Source organism: Quercus robur, chromosome 2 (assembly GCF_932294415.1).
Source record: "Quercus robur chromosome 2, dhQueRobu3.1, whole genome shotgun sequence".
Classification (NCBI taxonomy): Eukaryota; Viridiplantae; Streptophyta; class Magnoliopsida; order Fagales; family Fagaceae; genus Quercus; species Quercus robur.
In genome coordinates, this window is record NC_065535.1 from 58035700 (window position 1) to 58055017 (window position 19318).

The window sequence follows — 19318 nt, forward strand, 5'->3', positions numbered from 1 at the left end:
AAAACGAAAGAGATAATTTGGAAATCCTAAACTAGTTAGATGCCATTTTATTTTCAGTGATCAAATACTAAACTTAATTGTTAGGAAACCATTACCTTCAGTGTCAGTCTCAATACTTTTTTTGACAAGTGCAATTGTTTTTATAGGTTCATTATTTTCTTTATAATGCAATTTATTTATTTATATATATATTTTATGAAAAAAAAAGGGTCTAACTTGTGTGATCATTGACCCAGCCCACTTGAACTCGCAAAACTCATGGTGTGGGGCACCTCTGAGTGTGTTAGGACTATCTATGTCGTGGCACAACATTTTTGTGAAACTCAAGACTCAAACCAGGCAACTCCTGAACCCGCATTGCGATCCAATCTGAAACTCTTACCAAAGTACCACGCCCAGGGGCATAATGCAATTTATCTTTAGTGAAAAACTATCTCTATGGCTAAATTGTTGGGTTGTCTTTTAGTAGACTTACAAAAGACCCACTTTTTTTTTTTTTGATGGGAAATAAGAGAATTTCATTCATTTGAAAATGAATTACAAAAGAGAGACAAAGCATGAGCATTACAAACAGAGATCCTCAATAAGAAGATGCTTAAGAAAACTTGGAAAAGACATTTTCCAAACCTGTGAAACACCAGAATTCCCAGCTACCTTTGCAAGCTCATGGGCAACTCTGTTGCCTTCCCTTTTCAAATGTTTAAAAGAACACCAGGTAAACAAAGCAGCCACTTCTCTAATGTTTCTGATTATGTGCCCAAGCTCACCACCATGGATTCCACCGTTAATTGCTAGAATAATGGATAAGGCGACAGACTCAAAAATAGCGTGGGAGACTTCCATTTCCGTTGCGAGAAGCACACCATCTTGCATGGCTGGAGCTTTTGAGATCTCAGCCAAGTATGACGTGGGCAGAGCCTTGTTTGAAGCTGCTAGAACTTCACCCATGTTATCGCGAATGACTACACCGATGCACGATTTCCTCCCATCTTCAAAAGCTGTTGCATCAGTGTTAATTTTAATGAAGCCCGTAGGTGGAGCTTTCCACTTGGACTGAGGAATGGACTGAGATAACCTCGGACATGAGCAAGCTGCCTTGTATTCGGCCAAGACTCCACCTGTCATTTCCCAAGCATGAATTGGAGGGGAACCCGAGTCCTCATGGATTGCTTGATTGCGATTCCACCAAATAGACCAGGTAACAGCAAAGAAGAGCTCTAAATCATTCGGGGAGCCTTTTGCAATAAAATCTAAGGCAATATCCACCAAGTCACAATAAGAAGTAGAGAGGTCCACAGGACAATTGTACCAAAATGCCCAAGTCATTTTTGCATGATGGCAATGAAGAAGTGCATGGGCTGTGGTCTCAATGGCTTTGTCACATAGTGGGCAAAAGCTAGAGCAACGAACACCTCTGTGGTTTAGATTTTGCATGGTTGGAAGACCATTGACACAAGTCCTCCAAGCAAAAATTTTGATCTTCGGAGGGACTTTTTGCTGCCATATCCGCTTCCACAAAAGGGTCCTTGAGCTGCTTGAGGTGCTTTCACCTTCCTCAATTGAATCCACAATACCTGAAGTTATATGATATGCACTTTTAACTGTAAACTCACCCCTCTTGTTGCCTATTCAAATAAGACAATCTTTGGGCAAATTATAATTTAGTGGGATTTTAAGGATGGTGTTGGCTTCATGGGGCAGAAAAGTGGCATTAATTACATCAATTTTCCACTATCTAGTGTCATTGTCTATGAGGGAAGACACCCAGGGAAAGTCTCCATAGTCAGCTTGGGGGGGAATCACCTTGTGGGTTGATGGTGTTGGCAACCATCTATCATCCCAAATATGGATTCGCTGGCCATTGCCTACCCTCCACCTTGTGCCCTTTTTAATAACCTCAAGACTATTGTGGATGCTTCGCCAAGCATATGAGGGGTTACTCCCTTTTTTGGAATTGAGTACATCATCAAAAGGAAAGTATTTTGCTTTGAAAACTCAAGCCACTAGGGAGTCAGGGTTTGTGAGAATTCTCCAACCTTGCTTAGCTAGCATGGCAAGGTTAAGGGCTTGTATGTTTCTGAAGCCCATACCTCCATGGAGTTTAGATCGACACATCTTCCTCCAACTAATTCACGCAATCTTGTTCTCTTTGTCCTTACAAAAGACCCACTTAGTAATTAATGAATCGGGAAAAAAAAATTCAAAATAGAAAGGTGAGCAGTATTGTGCCCCATAGAACATTCAAATCATGTAATAATAAATGCCACAAATCTTGTATACTCTATCATTAGAATGACATAGAAAAGTACTGATCGTACTAACTACTATAACCATATCCAAACAGGCCCATAAATACTAGAAGGCCTTCAGCGGGGTCTACACTTTTTTAATTCGTGTAAAGATATGTAAAAAGAGGAGGAAAGAGGGTGGAGGTTGCCAAAGTTATACTACTGTTTGAAACGGAAATCACACGCGACATATATAGGGTCCGTTTGGATTGAGCTTATTGTTGCTGAAACTGAAAACTGAAAACATTGTAGCAAAATAATTTTTAAATGTGTAAATAGTATCGTGAGACCCATTTTTAATATTTTTTAATACATGAATAGTGTCAGCACAGTGCGTGAACAGTGTATTCACTGTTCATAACAGTAAAATTTGTCCCCCAAAGTCAACAAATGCGGGCCAAAAAAAAAAAAAAAAAAGAGGAGAAAACGTGAAGTGGAGAAAACGCAAACGCAGAAACGCGGAGCCCAAACGCCCTCATAGTTGATATTTCTTTCATTTCTTTGTACTACTAGTCTTAGTTTGCTACACTATGAGAGGTTCTACTTTATATTTTTTATTTATCGACCATTGAGAGAGAAGAAAAGGATCATGGGAATAAGGCGGCAGTGTTACCATTAGTTTCAAACTAGGGAAGGAAGGGTGTAAGAAGGTGCCACTGCCACGCGTGGCGTGAAGACTACTTAGACTAGTGTTTCAAATGAAATGAGACGACAGATGAGGCCCACAAATGCTTTCCATGTCCAATATTAATTGGAGGAAAACTGAGAGAGCAGGTGATTATTGTACATCCTTTTATAAGGGGAAGGTTAGAGTTATGTGGTAGCTAAAAATAAAGAGATATGTTTAAGGATCATGTGCATTGCACATGATTAGGTGGATCTAAGACACTTGTCATTTTCTTTTTATTGTCACATACTCTTATATGCAGCAAAAACTTTCCCTTTTTGTAATAGATAGATAAACTTAAATTGCAATTTTTATCCCCTAATCTCTTTCATTTTAAGTTTCATTATCTTATATTATATTGTACTATTTATTACTTTTTCTTCTTTTATCTCCCACATTTTGTTCTAAATAGCATACTAGAGAGGATTTTAGAAGCAAAATGTGATCCTTTCCTATTGGAACCATGAGACTCCCCTTACATTATCTTTGTCAATTGAAGCCCCTCCCTTTCCTTTTCCTCTCCCTTTTTGGATGCTTCTATCTGAGTCATATCTCTATCCTCTCAAATCCATTCTTCTTTTAATTATAAAATTGAAGGATTGCTATAATTTAAAAAAAAAAAAAAAATTTATGCATGAGTACCCTTAGATAAAACACAAAGGTAGAAGCAGTGATGGAGCCAAGATTTGAGTTGAGGGGGGCAAATTTTATATATGATACACGCACTTACACACATTATGTGAATATATAATATTTGAGACCAATTTGAAAAATTAAAAGCTATTCATTTAAATATTCAGTGATATTTAATGTAATTATACCAAAAAAAAAAAAAAAAAGAACTCTACAAAAAAAATGACTATTCATAATATTGTATTTATCTATTGAGATATTTTTCACATGAATGATCTATTTTTAATTTTTTTTATAGCCAAAACTCAAGTTATGAATGAAACTATTAGTAGTTAGATAAATACTTAGTGTAATATATGTGAATTTCTATTATTTTGGTTAATGTGGACCAATAAAAGATTCAAATTATAATATGGTAGGGACAAACTAAAAAATTCAATGCAAGACATGCTAGTGGAGGACTTAAGGTACCTCAATAATTCATTTAGAAGTTGTGCTCTATTTCAAGACCAAAGAAACAGAGTGACATTTAATAAACCCAAAAACAAAAAGTAGGTAGAAGTACTTAATAAGTATTAGCTATAATAACTAAGAGCATTCTCATCAGCTCTCTCATAAAAAATGCCATTTTGACATACCAAAAACCTACTTTACTATTTTATCATATCATTTTACAATACACCATTTATTAGATGTTCTATTTTTTCATTATAAATATTAAAATAATATATATAACACATTAAAATAATATATTTACTCAAAACCCAACAATATACAAAACATAGCCCCAGCAGTCACCACCAACCAAGAACCAACAACCACCGCTACAACCACCGCCACAAACTACAACCACAATCACCGGTCCTCCAACAAATTCCAAATCCAAAAACCTCAAAAAAAAAAAAAAAAAAAAAAACTCAAAACCTTCAACAAAACCCCACCATACACAGCACAACCCGTCACCACCACCCACAGGTAAAACCTGCCACCACCAACAAAAATCCACCAGCCGCCACCACCACCCAATACTACTTTTAAAAAAAATCCCCAAAATCAACACAAAACTATCCCAAAAAAAAAGAGCTTGAAAAAGAACCAACTCACCCATAATCAAAATCATTGACCGAAGGAAAAAAGAAAAAGAAAAAGAGGGAGATCAGAATCAGAGATCTCCACGGCAATGGCCTCATCGGCGAGGCCGAACTCCACTATGATGGCCGATCTTAATGGCAACGGCCTAGGCGGAGGAAAAAAAAAAGACAGAGAAGGAGAGTGACAGGGAGAAAAAAGAAGAATATAGAGTTGTAGGGTTTGTTTTAAATGTCAAGCTCGATAACTTTAAATCAAAAGAGGCACAAGCCCATATTCTAGAGTCTTACTTCTTCAGTGGAAAAAAATTAGCTTTACTCCTTTAGGATTTCGCCTCTGGCAACCAACGGTTTCTCATCACAGGGATGAGATGGAAAAATGAAAATTCCCTCAAAATCCTCTCCTTTCCTTTCAATGAGAGCACTCCGTACATAAATTAGAAAAAAAAAAAAAAAAGGCAAGAAAAATGGAGAGGTGGAGGTTCTGGAGAAAGAAAGAAGAAGAAGAAAAAAAAAAAAAAAAAGGAAGAGAGGTGAACTGAGAAGATGAAGTGAGGCGGAGAAAGAAAGAAGAAAAAGAAAGAGAGAGAAGGAAGAGTCATAAATGAAGAGAGAGAAATGGAATAAAGAAGTATTTTTATTTTTAGCACATCTGTCTGTACCATTCCAAAAAAGAACGGTACTGTTTATGTGTGTCAAAATTTATAAGATATAGAACACCTTATGAGAAGGGTTTTTTGGTGTCTGGTGTGCCAAATGCCAAATATTTGGCATTTGGCACACCTGATGAAAATGCTCTAAGGGTAGTTTTTTGGGCGGGCTAGGGGGGCAACTGCCCCCCCTTTGACCCCCCCTAACTACACCCCTAGATAGGAGCAAGATGACTTCATTGAATCGTGCAAACTGCATAGTTCTTCTAAATCAAAATTTACTTTTAAAATCCCATCCAAAAAAGAAAATTAATTTTAAAAAATATTTAAATTGGTTCTCAACCCTTGTTCCATGTTTCAAAATGATATTGAGCTTTCAAATATTTTAGTTTAGTCATCAACCATTTAAATGTGGGTAAAAATGATCCCAACCATCTACTGGTGAATGGAAAAGTATGTTGTGGCAAACCAAAATGCTAAAATCAAACACTAATGCTAACATGGAGCTTGAGGTGATAGTTTAAAAAACAATATAGATATATCAATATTTGTGCTTATTTTAGTGTTTTTATTTGTCAAATCATACCTTTATGGCGAAACTACACTATTAGTCCCTCAAGTTTACCCTATGTACTCAATTAGTTCCTCAAGTTTCAACTGAGCACAATTAGTCTCTTAAGTTTTCAAAATAAGCAATATAAGTCATTTTGTTAACTTCCGTTAATAATGTTGCTTACATGGCTAATGAGAGAATGATCTATCATTTTTTTTAATGATATGGCATTTCTTTTTATTAAAAAATTACAAAAATAAATTTATACGTAACAAAAAATCTGACATGTTTCGAACAATTCTATAATTACACCCTCGTCGTCTAAATACAAATAGAACAAGACGAGGTATTACAAAAGTTTATATGCAAAAGTGGCCCCAATACCACTGGTAGAAACTGCCAAAACAACTGGTTTACAATCTAAAGATTCTAAACAGCTCCGCTAATCAGATATCTAAAGTTCTAAACAACACTAGAAATTAACATATTCCTATACCATTCAAAAGAACTTATCAAACTCAATTTTCTTTATCTCTGAGATCCTGACTTCTTAACTTCTCAAAGACACCAAGAGCTTCCATTGACCTTTGCCATGGACACATATAGTCTTTGAAATAACACATTCTTTCTCCCTACAACTTTTATTTTCTTCATTTTCTTTGTGTCCTAGCCTCCATATTTGAACCCCTGCTTTCTCTCTTACACATACATATGCCTTTTGACACTCCAACAATCTTCAAAAAGTCTATGAAAAGCACAATAGCACAAGAACCATATTCCTATACATAAAATCCAGCTACTGTCGCAACGACCACCACCATGCCTCTGCTCTGTGGCTTCGCCAAAAGTCGAAGTGAGATCCAACCACCCCGCTATGTCTTCGTCTCCAGCCACTGGAAACAACTGTATCAGCCGGTTGTTGCGATTGCGAACATTGTTGTCGTCCTCATCTTCTTCTTCTTCTTCATGTTCTCCATGATCGATATCAAGCTCTTTGGCTTCGGCTTGGAACGGTTCAATATCTCTCGCGTGGGTTTTTATTTTTTTGATGAATGTCTCTCTTGTGGGTTCTACTTGAATTAGAACGGATCAAATTTCTTTTTTTACTTGTAAATTCATTTTTGTTATTTTTTAATAAAGAAATGCCACATCATTAAAAAAATTGACATGTCATTTTTCCGTTAGCCACATAAGTAACACTACTAACGGAAGTTAATATAAGGACCTATATTACTCATTCTAAAAACTTGAGAGACCAATTGTGCTCACTTGAAATTTGAGGGATCAATTGTGTACACAGGATAAACTTGAGGGACCAATGATGTAGTTTCGCCTACTTTTATCATACATTTTTAAGGGATCTTTGTTATCCTCATTTGAAAAATGAGAACAGTTACCGAATGTTTTTAAAAACTTTAATGAGAGAAAAAGTAGCTAATTTTTTTAACAGCTTTTTATATTTCGTATAAAAGTAGTATTAAATTTGGAATTTATTAACGAGTGTCTTTAAAACATTTGTTAATTAATTATTAAAAAAAAGTTTTTATACTACTTTTGTAAAAAATATAAAAAATTGTAAAAAAAAAGTTACATTTTATTTTCTCATAAACAATTTTTAAAAATATTTTTTAAACCAATGCTATTAGAGAGCATCTATTAACTTTTTCCTTAAAAATTTTCTAAAATGATTCATTAACAAACATTCTAAAGGCACTCATTAAAAAAAAAGGATTAAACTGAAACATTTGAAAGATTAATACTATTTTAAAACATAAGACAACGGTTGAACACTAAACCTGTAATTAGAAAAACAGAAGTTTACCTTATGGCTTATATAGCCCTTTTTTGTGGGCATGCGAGCTTATTAACCTTTTTTTTGTTCATGAAGAAAAAAGTGACATAAATGTATTGTGATAATAGTTGGGTTAATATTGTTGGTTTTACAGTTTTAATGCTAGAAAACTGTGCAAAATTTCTCATAAACTTTCAACTTCAAGACCATCGAAACTAAGATTTGGTGCTGGTAGCTAGTGACAGTGTCAGTGGGTCATTACGGGCAGGTGCTCATTATATAAACAACCACAAATTGTTTGAGTTTTGTCCACTTGTTTTTCAGTGATAGAAAATGATCATCCTTACTCTTAATTAACGAGTGCCCTTGGAATATCTTAAAACAGAGATGTTCTTCTTCTTGTTGTTGCATAAATGTGGGACCGTTATTACTAGTAATAGCATGTAAACTTTTGATTATTCTCACAATTTTGGACTTAGAAGGTGATGGCTATAAAACATTGAAAGAGATAATTTGGAAATCCTAAACTAATTAGATACAATTTTTTTTTCAGCGATTAAATACTAAACTTAATTGTTAGGAACCATTACCTTCAGCGTCAATCTCAGTCAAGTGCAATAGTTTTATATGTTTGATATTTTCTTTGTAATGCAATTTATCTTTGATGAAAAACTATAACAGTTGTTGGTGAATGTGTTTTTAGGGGTGACAATTTGTGTTTGCGAGTTAGATTCATGTCATGTTGAGCCATGAGTATTAAGCTATATGGGTTAACTCGAACCCAACCTGTTTAGTAAACGCGTCAAGAATCTTCCACCCGAGCACGACCTGTTTATTAAACAGGTCAACTTGACCCAACACGTTTAACTTGTTTAATTAACAAGTCATGTAAAGGTTAATACAAATAACCATTTAATAATTTGTTTGATGAATAGGTTATACCAAACCTATATAATTTTTCTCAATTCCGATATATCTAAAATTAAAATACAATTGCAACTATAAATATAGTAATAAACATATAAAAACAACCATTAATTAAGTAATAATATCAAAATTAAAATAATTTTATAAACTAAACAGGTCAAACAAGTCAGACGGGTTCGCATGTTAAACACAAATACGACCCATTTATTAAACGAGTTAGTCATGTCAACTCGAATATAACTTGAACCTATTTAACCTCAACTCATGACTTGTTTATAAACAGATGAGTCGTGTCAGGTTCATGGGTCTTGTCAAATGTTGTCATTCCTACTTTTGATTAGTTTGTTTTAAGAGTCTAGGTTTCAATCGATATTGTCAACATATTGATTGGGTTGGCAACTTGGCAGTTACACTCACGCATCTAAAGAAAAAAAAAAAAAGGAATAACTCGCTCATGCTTGATACGGACCCATATAAGCCATTTATTCATATTTTCTCAGTCTCCGATTTTAGGATGAGAAAAGATGTGCAAAGAGAATTTTGTAAAATTCTCTAATTGGACCCATGTAACTACGCCAGTGACAAAAGTGTGGTTTATAAAATAAAATGGGCTATTTTGTCCTATATGAATCTCTTTTAATTATTTGCTTTGCATAGGATTTTTTCTTAATATATCATTTGAACAACAATTGCTGGAGGTGTATTTTATTTTCTTCCACTGCTTTAGGTTTATTTCATCACCTCCAAAAGCACAAAATAATGATTCTACTTAGAGATCGTAAAGGCAGAGATGAAGATGGTAAAGAAAATCAAAGTTTGCCAAAAGACATGATACATGATATGATGCTTTGTCGTCCTGGAAAAATCCATCTTCAAATTCAAGTGCGTGTCCAAGACACTTAAAGACTTTTCAATACTCTCTGACACTTTATTCCATCAAAACTATTTCACTCAAAATCTCCACCAAAGACAACTAAAAACACCGACCCTGCTAGGCTTTTTCTACGATTAATATCATCCACAATCCTCAAAACCTCAATCACCGTGTGGACTGTACGGACCAATGTTTTGCCTATAACATCCTGTAGTTTTAAACCAGGTCTCTTTCTTCTAAATGACCCTTTTTTTGTTTATATATATATATATATATATATATATAAATATATATATTATTTTTTGATAATTTTTTTGGCAAAAATTCAAAACTAATTCTTTAATTTTCAGTTTTTGTTATTTCAGTTCTTTAACTTTTAATTTTATTATTTCAATTTTTTAAGTTTCAATTTTTGTCAGTATAGTATTCTATTAAACTTCTGTTAAGTGGTGTCGTTAAGTCTTTTTTTTTTTAATTTTCATAATTTAAAGAAAATAAAAAACTGTTATTAAAAAAAAAAAAAAAAAGGAAAACATTGAAGGGATTGACGTTGTCCCCTTCCCCTGAAATGAGAGAGTGCATTTTGATCCACATCGGTCAGGCTAGTATTCAGGTCGGCAATGCTTGCTGGGAACTTTACTGCGTCAAGCATGGCATTCAGGTTTGCTTTCTCATTTTTGCCTCTCGCATTGTAATAATTTTTCTTTTCTGTTATGCGATTCGTTAGATCCGATTCGAAACGAGTTCAGTTTTTCATAGAATGGCTAGATCTCGTTGTATATTGTGGTAGATAATAATTGTAGGGACTCGATTTGTAACGACCCTTGAATAACGTTGGGCTCGTATGCAAAGGGCCCCAACAATATGATTTGTAGAGAGTGGGCTTGAAAGGCATGACCTTGGGCACAGGTGGGCGGTTTAATCGTGGCTTCTATGAAAGCTATTATACGGGCGGGCTTGGCTTGACTAGCTAAGCCCTTCATTAGTACGGGTTGTAGGACTCAAGTCCTCGGACGGCGTCCGAGGAGCCTTGTATCCTTCCTTTTTTCCCTTTTTTGCCGGGGTCCCCTTTCTTCTGGGGGGTTTACCCTTTTATACTAGTATTCGTTTCCCCCTTTAGAGTCCACGTGTAAGTTTTACTTTCTGGGGTGCAGACCTATCCTGTCAACCCATACCTAGAGTGGTTAGGGGTCGTTGGGAAAGTTAAAGGGCATGGTTTAAAGTATGGGCTTGTCAGATACAGGGTTTTGTATTATGATGTTGGCAGCTTTTCTCTTGCCCTGCTCCAACACTGAGTTTGCCCCTTTCTTTAGGCACTTCGTGAGGTGCTCAGCATGAGGTCGTCCTCAGCAATATCCTCATGCTCCTTTTGGGATTTCATTATGCGTCCTTGACAAATGCTCTCCTCGGCTTGGGCCTTGGGCCCTAATGTAAAGTGGGCCGGGGCCGCGAATTCTCTGGCCCCACAATAATTATTGTATATTATTGTTGTTTTATTTATGTTCTAAAATTTTGAAATATTTAGATTTAGCTACTTCGAGAACCTTGATTTGCCTTAGCTAGCCTCTACGTAGTAAGCTATGTGTAAATTTCAGTTGCTGAAAATTCACCTTTGGAAATATTTAGATTTTAGTTACTTTGAATCTCAGCTAGCAATGTGTAAATTTAATTCTCTGAATTTTCGCATTTTTTTTTTGTTTCAGGCCAGATGCCAAGTGATAAGACTGTCGGCAGAGGAGATGATGCCGAAAAGCACGTTCCTCATTCCTCTTCAATATATATATATATATATATATATATATATATAGATGGGTTCAAGTTATAACTTTTTTACACCGTAGATTTTTAAAAGATCTGACGGTTAAAAAAAACACCATTAAATGCTATTGCTTTCCACCTTATTACCTAATTAATACTAGCATTTTCTCTCTCCTTATTTATTGCTTTCCACCAAATAATATTTTCTTCAACACAATCTACCAATATATATATATATATATATATGCTTTCCACCAAATAATATATATATGCTACGTTAAACATTTTCAAACTTCCAAAGTTCCAACTTGTTTCAAGTAAATAAATTTCATTCAACTTTTCAATAAAATTAGGCTAGAAATTTCGGGTAATTATTATTATTATTTTTCCTCTCTCTTTCGAATCTCCTGAAATGTATTTAAAATTGTTCCAAATGGCAAAGCACAAATTGGAACTTTCCATAAAACTCAATCACTTGAAACAAATTGGAACCTGGAAGTTTCAAATATTTAACATAGCATATGTATTTTGTTCCGAGTTGCATATGGATATGGTATTTTGAGTTGCATATGGATATGGAATTTTAAGAAATGATTATCTTCCTTCGTAGTGGGGTTTGGGGGGGAAAAAAAAAGAAAATTGGTTTCCCATTTTCACTATATTTATTATTTAAGCTAGCCAAGTCGTGCAAGGAAACTTGGCTAAGTTTTGTTTGTGCTTTGCCATTTGGAACAATTTTAAATACATTTCAAGAGATTTGAAAGAGAGAGGAAAAAAAATTTTAACGTAGCATATATTGCTACATATATTATTTGGTGGAAAGCATATATATATATATATATATATATATATTTGTTAAATTGTGTTGAAGAAAATATAATTTGGTGGAAAACAATAAATAAGGAGAGAGAGAGAGAGAGAGAGAGAGAGAGAGAGAGAGAGAGAGAGAGAGAGAGAGAGAATGCTAGTATTAATTAGGTAATAAGGTGGAAAGTATTAGCATTAAATGGTCTCTTTTTTAACAGTTAGATCTTTTAGAAATCTACGGTGTAAAAAATGTGTAACTTTACAAGAGTTACACCAGGTGTAACTTAAACACATCTCATATATATATATATATATTTGTTAAATTGTGTTGAAGAAAATATAATTTGGTGGAAAACAATAAATAAGGAGAGAGAGAGAATGCTAGTATTAATTAGGTAATAAGGTGGAAAGTAATAGCATTTAATGGTGTCTTTTTTAATTGTTAGATTTTTTAGAAATCTACGGTGTAAAAAATGTATAACTTTACAAGAGTTACACCAGGTGTAACTTGAACCCATCTCATATATATATATATATATATTTTTTTTTTTTTTTAATAACAAATTTTATTTTCTTTTAATTACCAAAAAAAAAAGACTTAAAAACATCTAACAGAATACTACATTGACAAAAATTGAAACTTAGAGGACTGAAATGACAAAACTGAAAGCTAAAGGACTAAAATGATAAAAGCTAAAAGTTAGAGAGTCAGTTTTGAATTTTTGCCCTTATTATTTTATAATATATACATCTTACGTGAAATGGTGAGTAGATATTAAAACTTAGGGCACGTTTGGTACACTGTAATAATTATTACATGGGAATAAGAATAAGTATTACAAGGAATACATTAAGTTGGAATGTAATAAGTATTATTATTCATTAGTTTGATAACTATTTAGAAATAGAATCCTGAATATGCATCCACAATTTAGTAGAGTATAAAAGGAATGTGTAATTAAATCATTTTTAAGTCAAATTTCCTAAAATACACTTATTCTAGGGTATTTAAAATAGAGCTGATAATTAACAACAAGAAATATTTATTTTCTTTCCTTTTGAAGATATGGCAACTAATAGCTTTTTAGGAATTTTTTTTTTTAAGTTATTACATAAGGTGAATGAATAGATATTCAGTACTTTTGATGAGGAATAGCTATTCATAAGGAATAACTATTCATTGTAATAAAAATATAACCAGACAACCAAATAGTTATGCCATAGGAATATCTATTACATTACAGTGTCTATTACAGTCTACCAAATGTGTCCTTAATAGTTTCTAAAAAAAAAACATTGAAACTTGATAGGCAAAATAAAAAAGGCATGACTGTTCAATGTTTTTAAATGTATATGTAGTATAAATTTCTATTGCCACAAGATGCAATAAGGGTGGTCAATAAATAGTCAAACATTTTACTTTTACATTATATATAGATATAGATAGATAGATATAGATAAGAATCTCTATGATAGCTCAATTGTTAGGTTTTTCCTATTAGTAGAATTGTTGGCATGGCCAAGAGATGGTTTAATTGATTTTTTTGTTTTGTTTTGGTATGTGTGTTTTCAACAAAAATTCAAGATTAAAATCACATTCCTACTGTAATTATTGAGTTATCCAAAAAAACAGAAAAGAGTTTTTAGCATTTTTTAGTGGATTTTATCTCAAATGTCATGTATAGTAGGATGTAATTCTAATTAATTTATGTTAAATTTTCTTTGAATAAATTTTATTTACATTATTTATGTTTTTTTTTTTTTTAACAATTTTCCTAAATTGAAATTTTATTTATTAATACTTATTAATTAAATTTTATCATATATAATTTTTTTTTCAAACTTTAAAACCTAAAACCTTCACCCTTAAATATGATTCAGATTCAAAATCCAAAAAGTAGTAACAATTATGTGAGCTTAGCTGATTTGCTTAATTATTGTTACAATTGTAGAATAAGAAAAGAGGGGAGTGGGGGATAAGCTTTTTTTTTTTTTTTTTTTTTTTTTTTTTTTTTTTTTGTGTGGAAACTACCAAAATAAGCAAAAATGTTGACTTTTTTTTTTTCTTCTTACAAAACACATTCTAGAATAAAATCTCCAATCTTTCCAAATCCAAACAAAATTTTTCCACCATCAATGGAAGATCCCAAACCAAAAAGAAAAACATAAAAAAAAAAGTGTCATATTATAAACCAATTTCATTGGGCATTCTAAATCTAATACCCTCGATATGAAGAAGATATCTCCTATATTAGATGTATTCATATTTTCTGTCATATATGTGGTGTGGAGCTCATAAGGCTATATGATCCATATATGACAGAGATACAACTCTTTTAAGTCTTTAGGTGTTTAAATTATATTTAATTATGCAATTGTATTGATAAATGAATCACATAATTAGATTTAAAAAATCACATAATTAAATATAATTATTTTTTAAAATTATTTATTTATTATTTTTTGGTATTACATGCTTCACAACAACATAGTTGAATTTAATTAGGAGGTCTAACATATAACATTTAAAAATCTGCATCTAAATTTTGTCCAATAAAATAAACTGACAAAAATAAGCTTAGCATATGCATGATTTTTTTTTCAACATTAAGAGGAGAAAAGGAATGGAAATGTTGGAAGAGGGGATGAGGTGTTACACAACATCTTATCCATTTAACAATCAGACGATGAGGAGACAAGGAAGGACGGAAGAAGGTGCAGGTTGTGAAGAAAATGTTTATGAAGAAAATTTCCATTAACCTAAAATAGAGAAAGCATGGAAGTCAAATAGGATTGATTTTTAGGGATGACCTTCTTCCCCACCTTCAAAGGAAAAAGCTGAAGCCAAACTGAACTATCAAGATTGTAAATTTGTAATCAAAAGGACCACCTAACTAAAAGGTGAGACACCTTATTCTTTTCTTTTTCTTTTTCTTTTTATTTATCAAGTATATTTTATTATTGATGGACCCGGCATAACTCCCTTGAGCAGCCTCCTCATCCATAAGAGGAGCTAGTAGATGAAGGAACCATCCCATCAGTCTTTATCCTTACCCATATCCATTGGACGAAGGAAGTGCCATCAGTTCATAAATAATAGCAATACGTTACATAACTGTAATAAGTCTCCTTATCGTTAGAGAGACGAATATCCTCTCATTAACACCTCAAGGAGGCGTTACAGATACCACATTCAAACCACCATTAAAACACCTCCAACGGCTAGGAAAAGGAAGCAGGTATATATACAAGCATCTCAGGACCTAAGGAGGTACGGAATTCTGATACAAAAACTCTGATATTTAAGTATTAAAGCTCTCTTTTCTCTTTCAATTATCTAACTTGACCATCAGAGGCTTTGTGGCAGGCACCACATCAGTGTTCTTTCTTTTCGTTCGTTCTTGCAAGGCTCTTAGGCAATCTTGGTCAGCTCTCCTACTAGACGACCATCTCGATTGAAGATCTTGGCATCATCAGTTTGGCGCCATTTGTGGGGAACGACTTTCTTCACACCTAGGTTCGAGAGCGTAGTTCCATTCAACTCATAAGTCCAGATGGAATCCAACGCTAACCAAGATCCTACAACATTAGCTTTGCAAATTCAAACGCTCACAGCCAGCATGGAGGAGCTTACCAAACAGAACCAAGAGATCAAGCTACGACTGCAACAAGAAGACAATCGCTTGAGGACCAACCGAGACGATGACAAAGACAGCCAAAGGAGGGATGACTGTCGATGACTGGTTACTCCAGAAGGACCGAGCTCGGACCTTCTCAGGGAAATGAGAAGAGAGATGGACGAGTTGAGGAACGCGATCAAGGAGAAAACAAATTGGAGTCTAGATAGAATGGTCAGGACGACAGACTCGCCCTTCACCTCAACGGTCCTAGACTTCCCAGTTCCCTCGAAGTTTCATCTGTCGCAGCTCGAGCCATTTGACGGGCTGAAGGATCCTCTGGATCACCTCAACACCTTCAAGACGAATTTGGGCCTTCAGCAGCCCCCTGACGAGATCCTATGCCGTTCTTTCCCCACCACTCTCAAAGGAGAAGCTAGGGAGTGGTTCATTAAGCTACCAACGTCGTCCATTGACAACTTCAAGCAACTGGGAAATTCTTTCCTCCGTCACTTTGTCTGTGGGCAGCGTCCAAAAAAGCCAGCAGACCATTTGTTTACCATTAGGCAAGGAGAAAAAGATACCATGAGGTCGTATGAAACGCGTTTCACTTGAGAAACATTAGAGGTGGATGAAGCAGATGATAAAGTACAGTTGACAAACTTCAAAGCTGGATTGAAGTCCAAGGAGTTCATGGTCTCTTTAGCGAGGAATCCTCCTAAGATGATGGCAAAAATGCTCTTGAAGGCACAAAAGTACATGAATGCTGAGGACACCCTGGTAGCAATAGAAGGGGTAGAGAAGCCCAAGGAGAAGTGGAAAGAGAAGGAGGACGACTAAGGAGGATGAAAAAGAGAATGGGCAGATCGACAAAATATTGAAGGGAACAGATGGAAAGATAACCAAATTTTACCCTCAGATGGTAAAATTTACTCCTTTAGTTATGCTCGTTGACCAAATTTTGGCACAGATTAAGGATGAACGCTACTTCAAATGACCTAGGTCGTTACACTTGTCAGCCAACGTGCATGACAAGAGAAAATACTATTGTTTCCATAAGGATCATGGACGTTACACAAAGGACTATAGAGACCTGAAAGTGCAGATAGAAGAACTAATACAAAAAGGTAAGTTGCAGAAATTTGTAAAGAAGAGAGATTCCAACAGATCCAGGGATGATAACAAGGGTCAATGCGAATCCTTTAAGAGGGACGAAGATCACATATCCCTCCGTCCACCAAGTGCCACAGGAGAGATAAAGACTATCATAGGAGGACCATCTACAGGGTGATCATTCAAGTCCTTCAGGATGTCATACCAGAGGCAGGTGAACATCGTTCATAGGATGCCACCTCTGAAGCAAAGGCGGATGGACCAAGATATTTTATTCTCGGAAGAAGATGCCAGAGGAGTGAAACAGCCTCATGACGACTTGTTGGTTATTATACTCATGATCGAAGGATTCAACACTAGAAGGGTTTTGGTAGACAATGGGAGCTTAGCAGATATCATTTACCTCTCTGCCTTCTAGTAGTTAAAAGTAGACCCGAAGAGACTTCGTTTATTCGAATCCCCCCTCGTCAGTTTCAGTGAAGACAAAGTGTACCCATGGGGAATAGTAATGCTGACGGTCACGGCTGGCTCATACACCCTCCAGGTAACCAATAAACATAACTTTTAGTAGTAGACTCACCTTCATCCTACAATGTGATCATAGGAAGGCCTACCCTCAATCTTTGGAAAGCAGTCACTTTCACGTAAGTTTCCAATAGAACAGGTAATTGGGGAAATAAGAGGAGACCAGGTGTTGGCGTGAGAATGTTACCAGGCAGTCTTGGCATCAAAAGAAAACCATACATGAATAATTGAAGAAAAGATGCCGGAAACTGCCGAGAAATTGGAGACGGTTGAGTTGGTCGAGGGAGATCCTATAAAGACGACCCAAGTAGGGACGAGTCTGAATCTCCAGAAAAAGAAAGAAATCATCAAATTTCTGAAGGATAACCTAGACGTGTTTGCCTAGAGTTATGAAGATATGTCTAGCATACCAACAAACATCATTCAACACCACCTAAATGTGGATCCTGAGAAGAAACCTGTCCAGCAAAGAAGAAGAGTTTTCACTCCTGAATGAAACGAAGCAGTCATGGACGAGGTGAACAAATTGCTTGCTGCTAACTTCATCAGGGAAGTCTACTATCCCGAGTGGTTGGCCAATGTCGTCATGGTCAAAAAGACAAACGGGAAATGGAGAATGTGCGTCGACTTCACAGATTTGAATAGCACCTGCCCGGAGGATAGCTTCCCTCTGCCTAGGATTGACCAGCTTATGGACTCGATGGCCAGGCACAAGCTTCTTACCTTTATGGGTGTCTTCTTAGGATACAACCAAATATAGATGGCAGAGGAGGATCAAGAGAAGACCGCCTTCATCACCAACCAGGGGCTCTATTGCTACAGGGTCATGCCTTTCGGTTTGAAGAATGCAGGAGCCACATACCAGAGATTGGTAAACCAAATGTTCAATAAGCAGATTGAGAGGAATGTAGAAGTATATGTGGTTGACATGCTTGTCAAGAGTAAAGAAGAGGAGGATCATCTAGACGATCTCAAGGAGACGTTCAGCACACTCAGGCAATATAGCATGAAGTTGAACCTGGCCAAATGCGCCTTTGGGGTCTCCTCTAGAAAATTTCTCAGCTTCATGGTATCACAGAGAGGAATAGAAGTAAATCTAGAAAAGGTGAGAGCCATCCTCGAGATGTCCTCCTCGAAGACAATTAAAGAAGTGCAATCCCTCACGGGAAAGGCGGCAGCCCTCAACAAATTCGTTTCCAAAGCAACAGAAAAATGCCTTCCTTTCTTCAAGACCTTAAAATAGGCTTTCGTCTGAATAGACAAGTGTGAAGCAGCATTTCAGGAGCTAAAGCATTACCTGAGCAACCCCTACTCCTGAGCCCATCCAAAGAGGGAGAAAACATGTTCTTATACTTAGCTGTGTCCACAACTGCGGTGAGTGTCCACAACTGCGGTGAGTGTAGCCTTAATCAGGAAAGAAAATAAGATACAACACCTAGTGTATTACATCAGCCAGGCCTTCCAAGAAGCTAAAGCCTGATACCCACGAATAGAGAAGATCACCTTCACCCTAACAGTGGCTTCCAGAAAGCTTCGTCCATACTTTCAGGCTAACCCAATCGTAGTAATGACGGACCATCCCATTAAGAAAGTAATGAATAAACCTGAGGCTATTGGACGAATGGTACAGTGGGCCATCAAGCTTAGTCAGTTCGATATAGAATATCAACCTCGAATGGCCATAAAAGCCCATACGTCGATGGATTTCATAGTAGAATTCACCTCCCTCGAACACGAAGACAACTAGGAAGAACTCTGAACGATCCATATGGACAGGTCATCCACGCAGAAGAGAGGCGAAGCAGGCGTCATCATCACTTCTCCTAGGGGGACATTTTGAAGTATGGAGTTCAACTTAAATTCCCTTTAACCAACAACAAAGCATAGTATGAGGCTATACTAATAAGGCTGAGAATAGCCCAGGTGCTTGGAGCTAAAAACGCTTTACTAAGAAGTGATTCATAACTCGTCATAGGGCAAGTCAAGGGAAATTTTGAAGCAAAGGAGACAATGATGCAGAGATACC

General features: G+C 35.5%; 1 protein-coding gene across 1 annotated transcript; it reads right to left on the reverse strand.

Annotated features, from left to right (window-relative positions):
* Positions 1-564: 564 nt before the first annotated feature.
* LOC126701134 (uncharacterized) lies at positions 565-1326 on the reverse strand. Its single transcript, XM_050399266.1, has one exon. It carries the CDS (start codon positions 1324-1326, stop codon positions 565-567), a length of 762 nt encoding a protein of 253 aa, XP_050255223.1.
* Between the last annotated feature and the right edge of the window lie 17992 nt (positions 1327-19318).

Bases quoted from the DNA above. Each gene is read 5' to 3' on its own strand.
- LOC126701134 (XM_050399266.1), bottom strand. From the start codon at position 1,326: ATGACTTGGGCATTTTGGTACAATTGTCCTGTGGACCTCTCTACTTCT.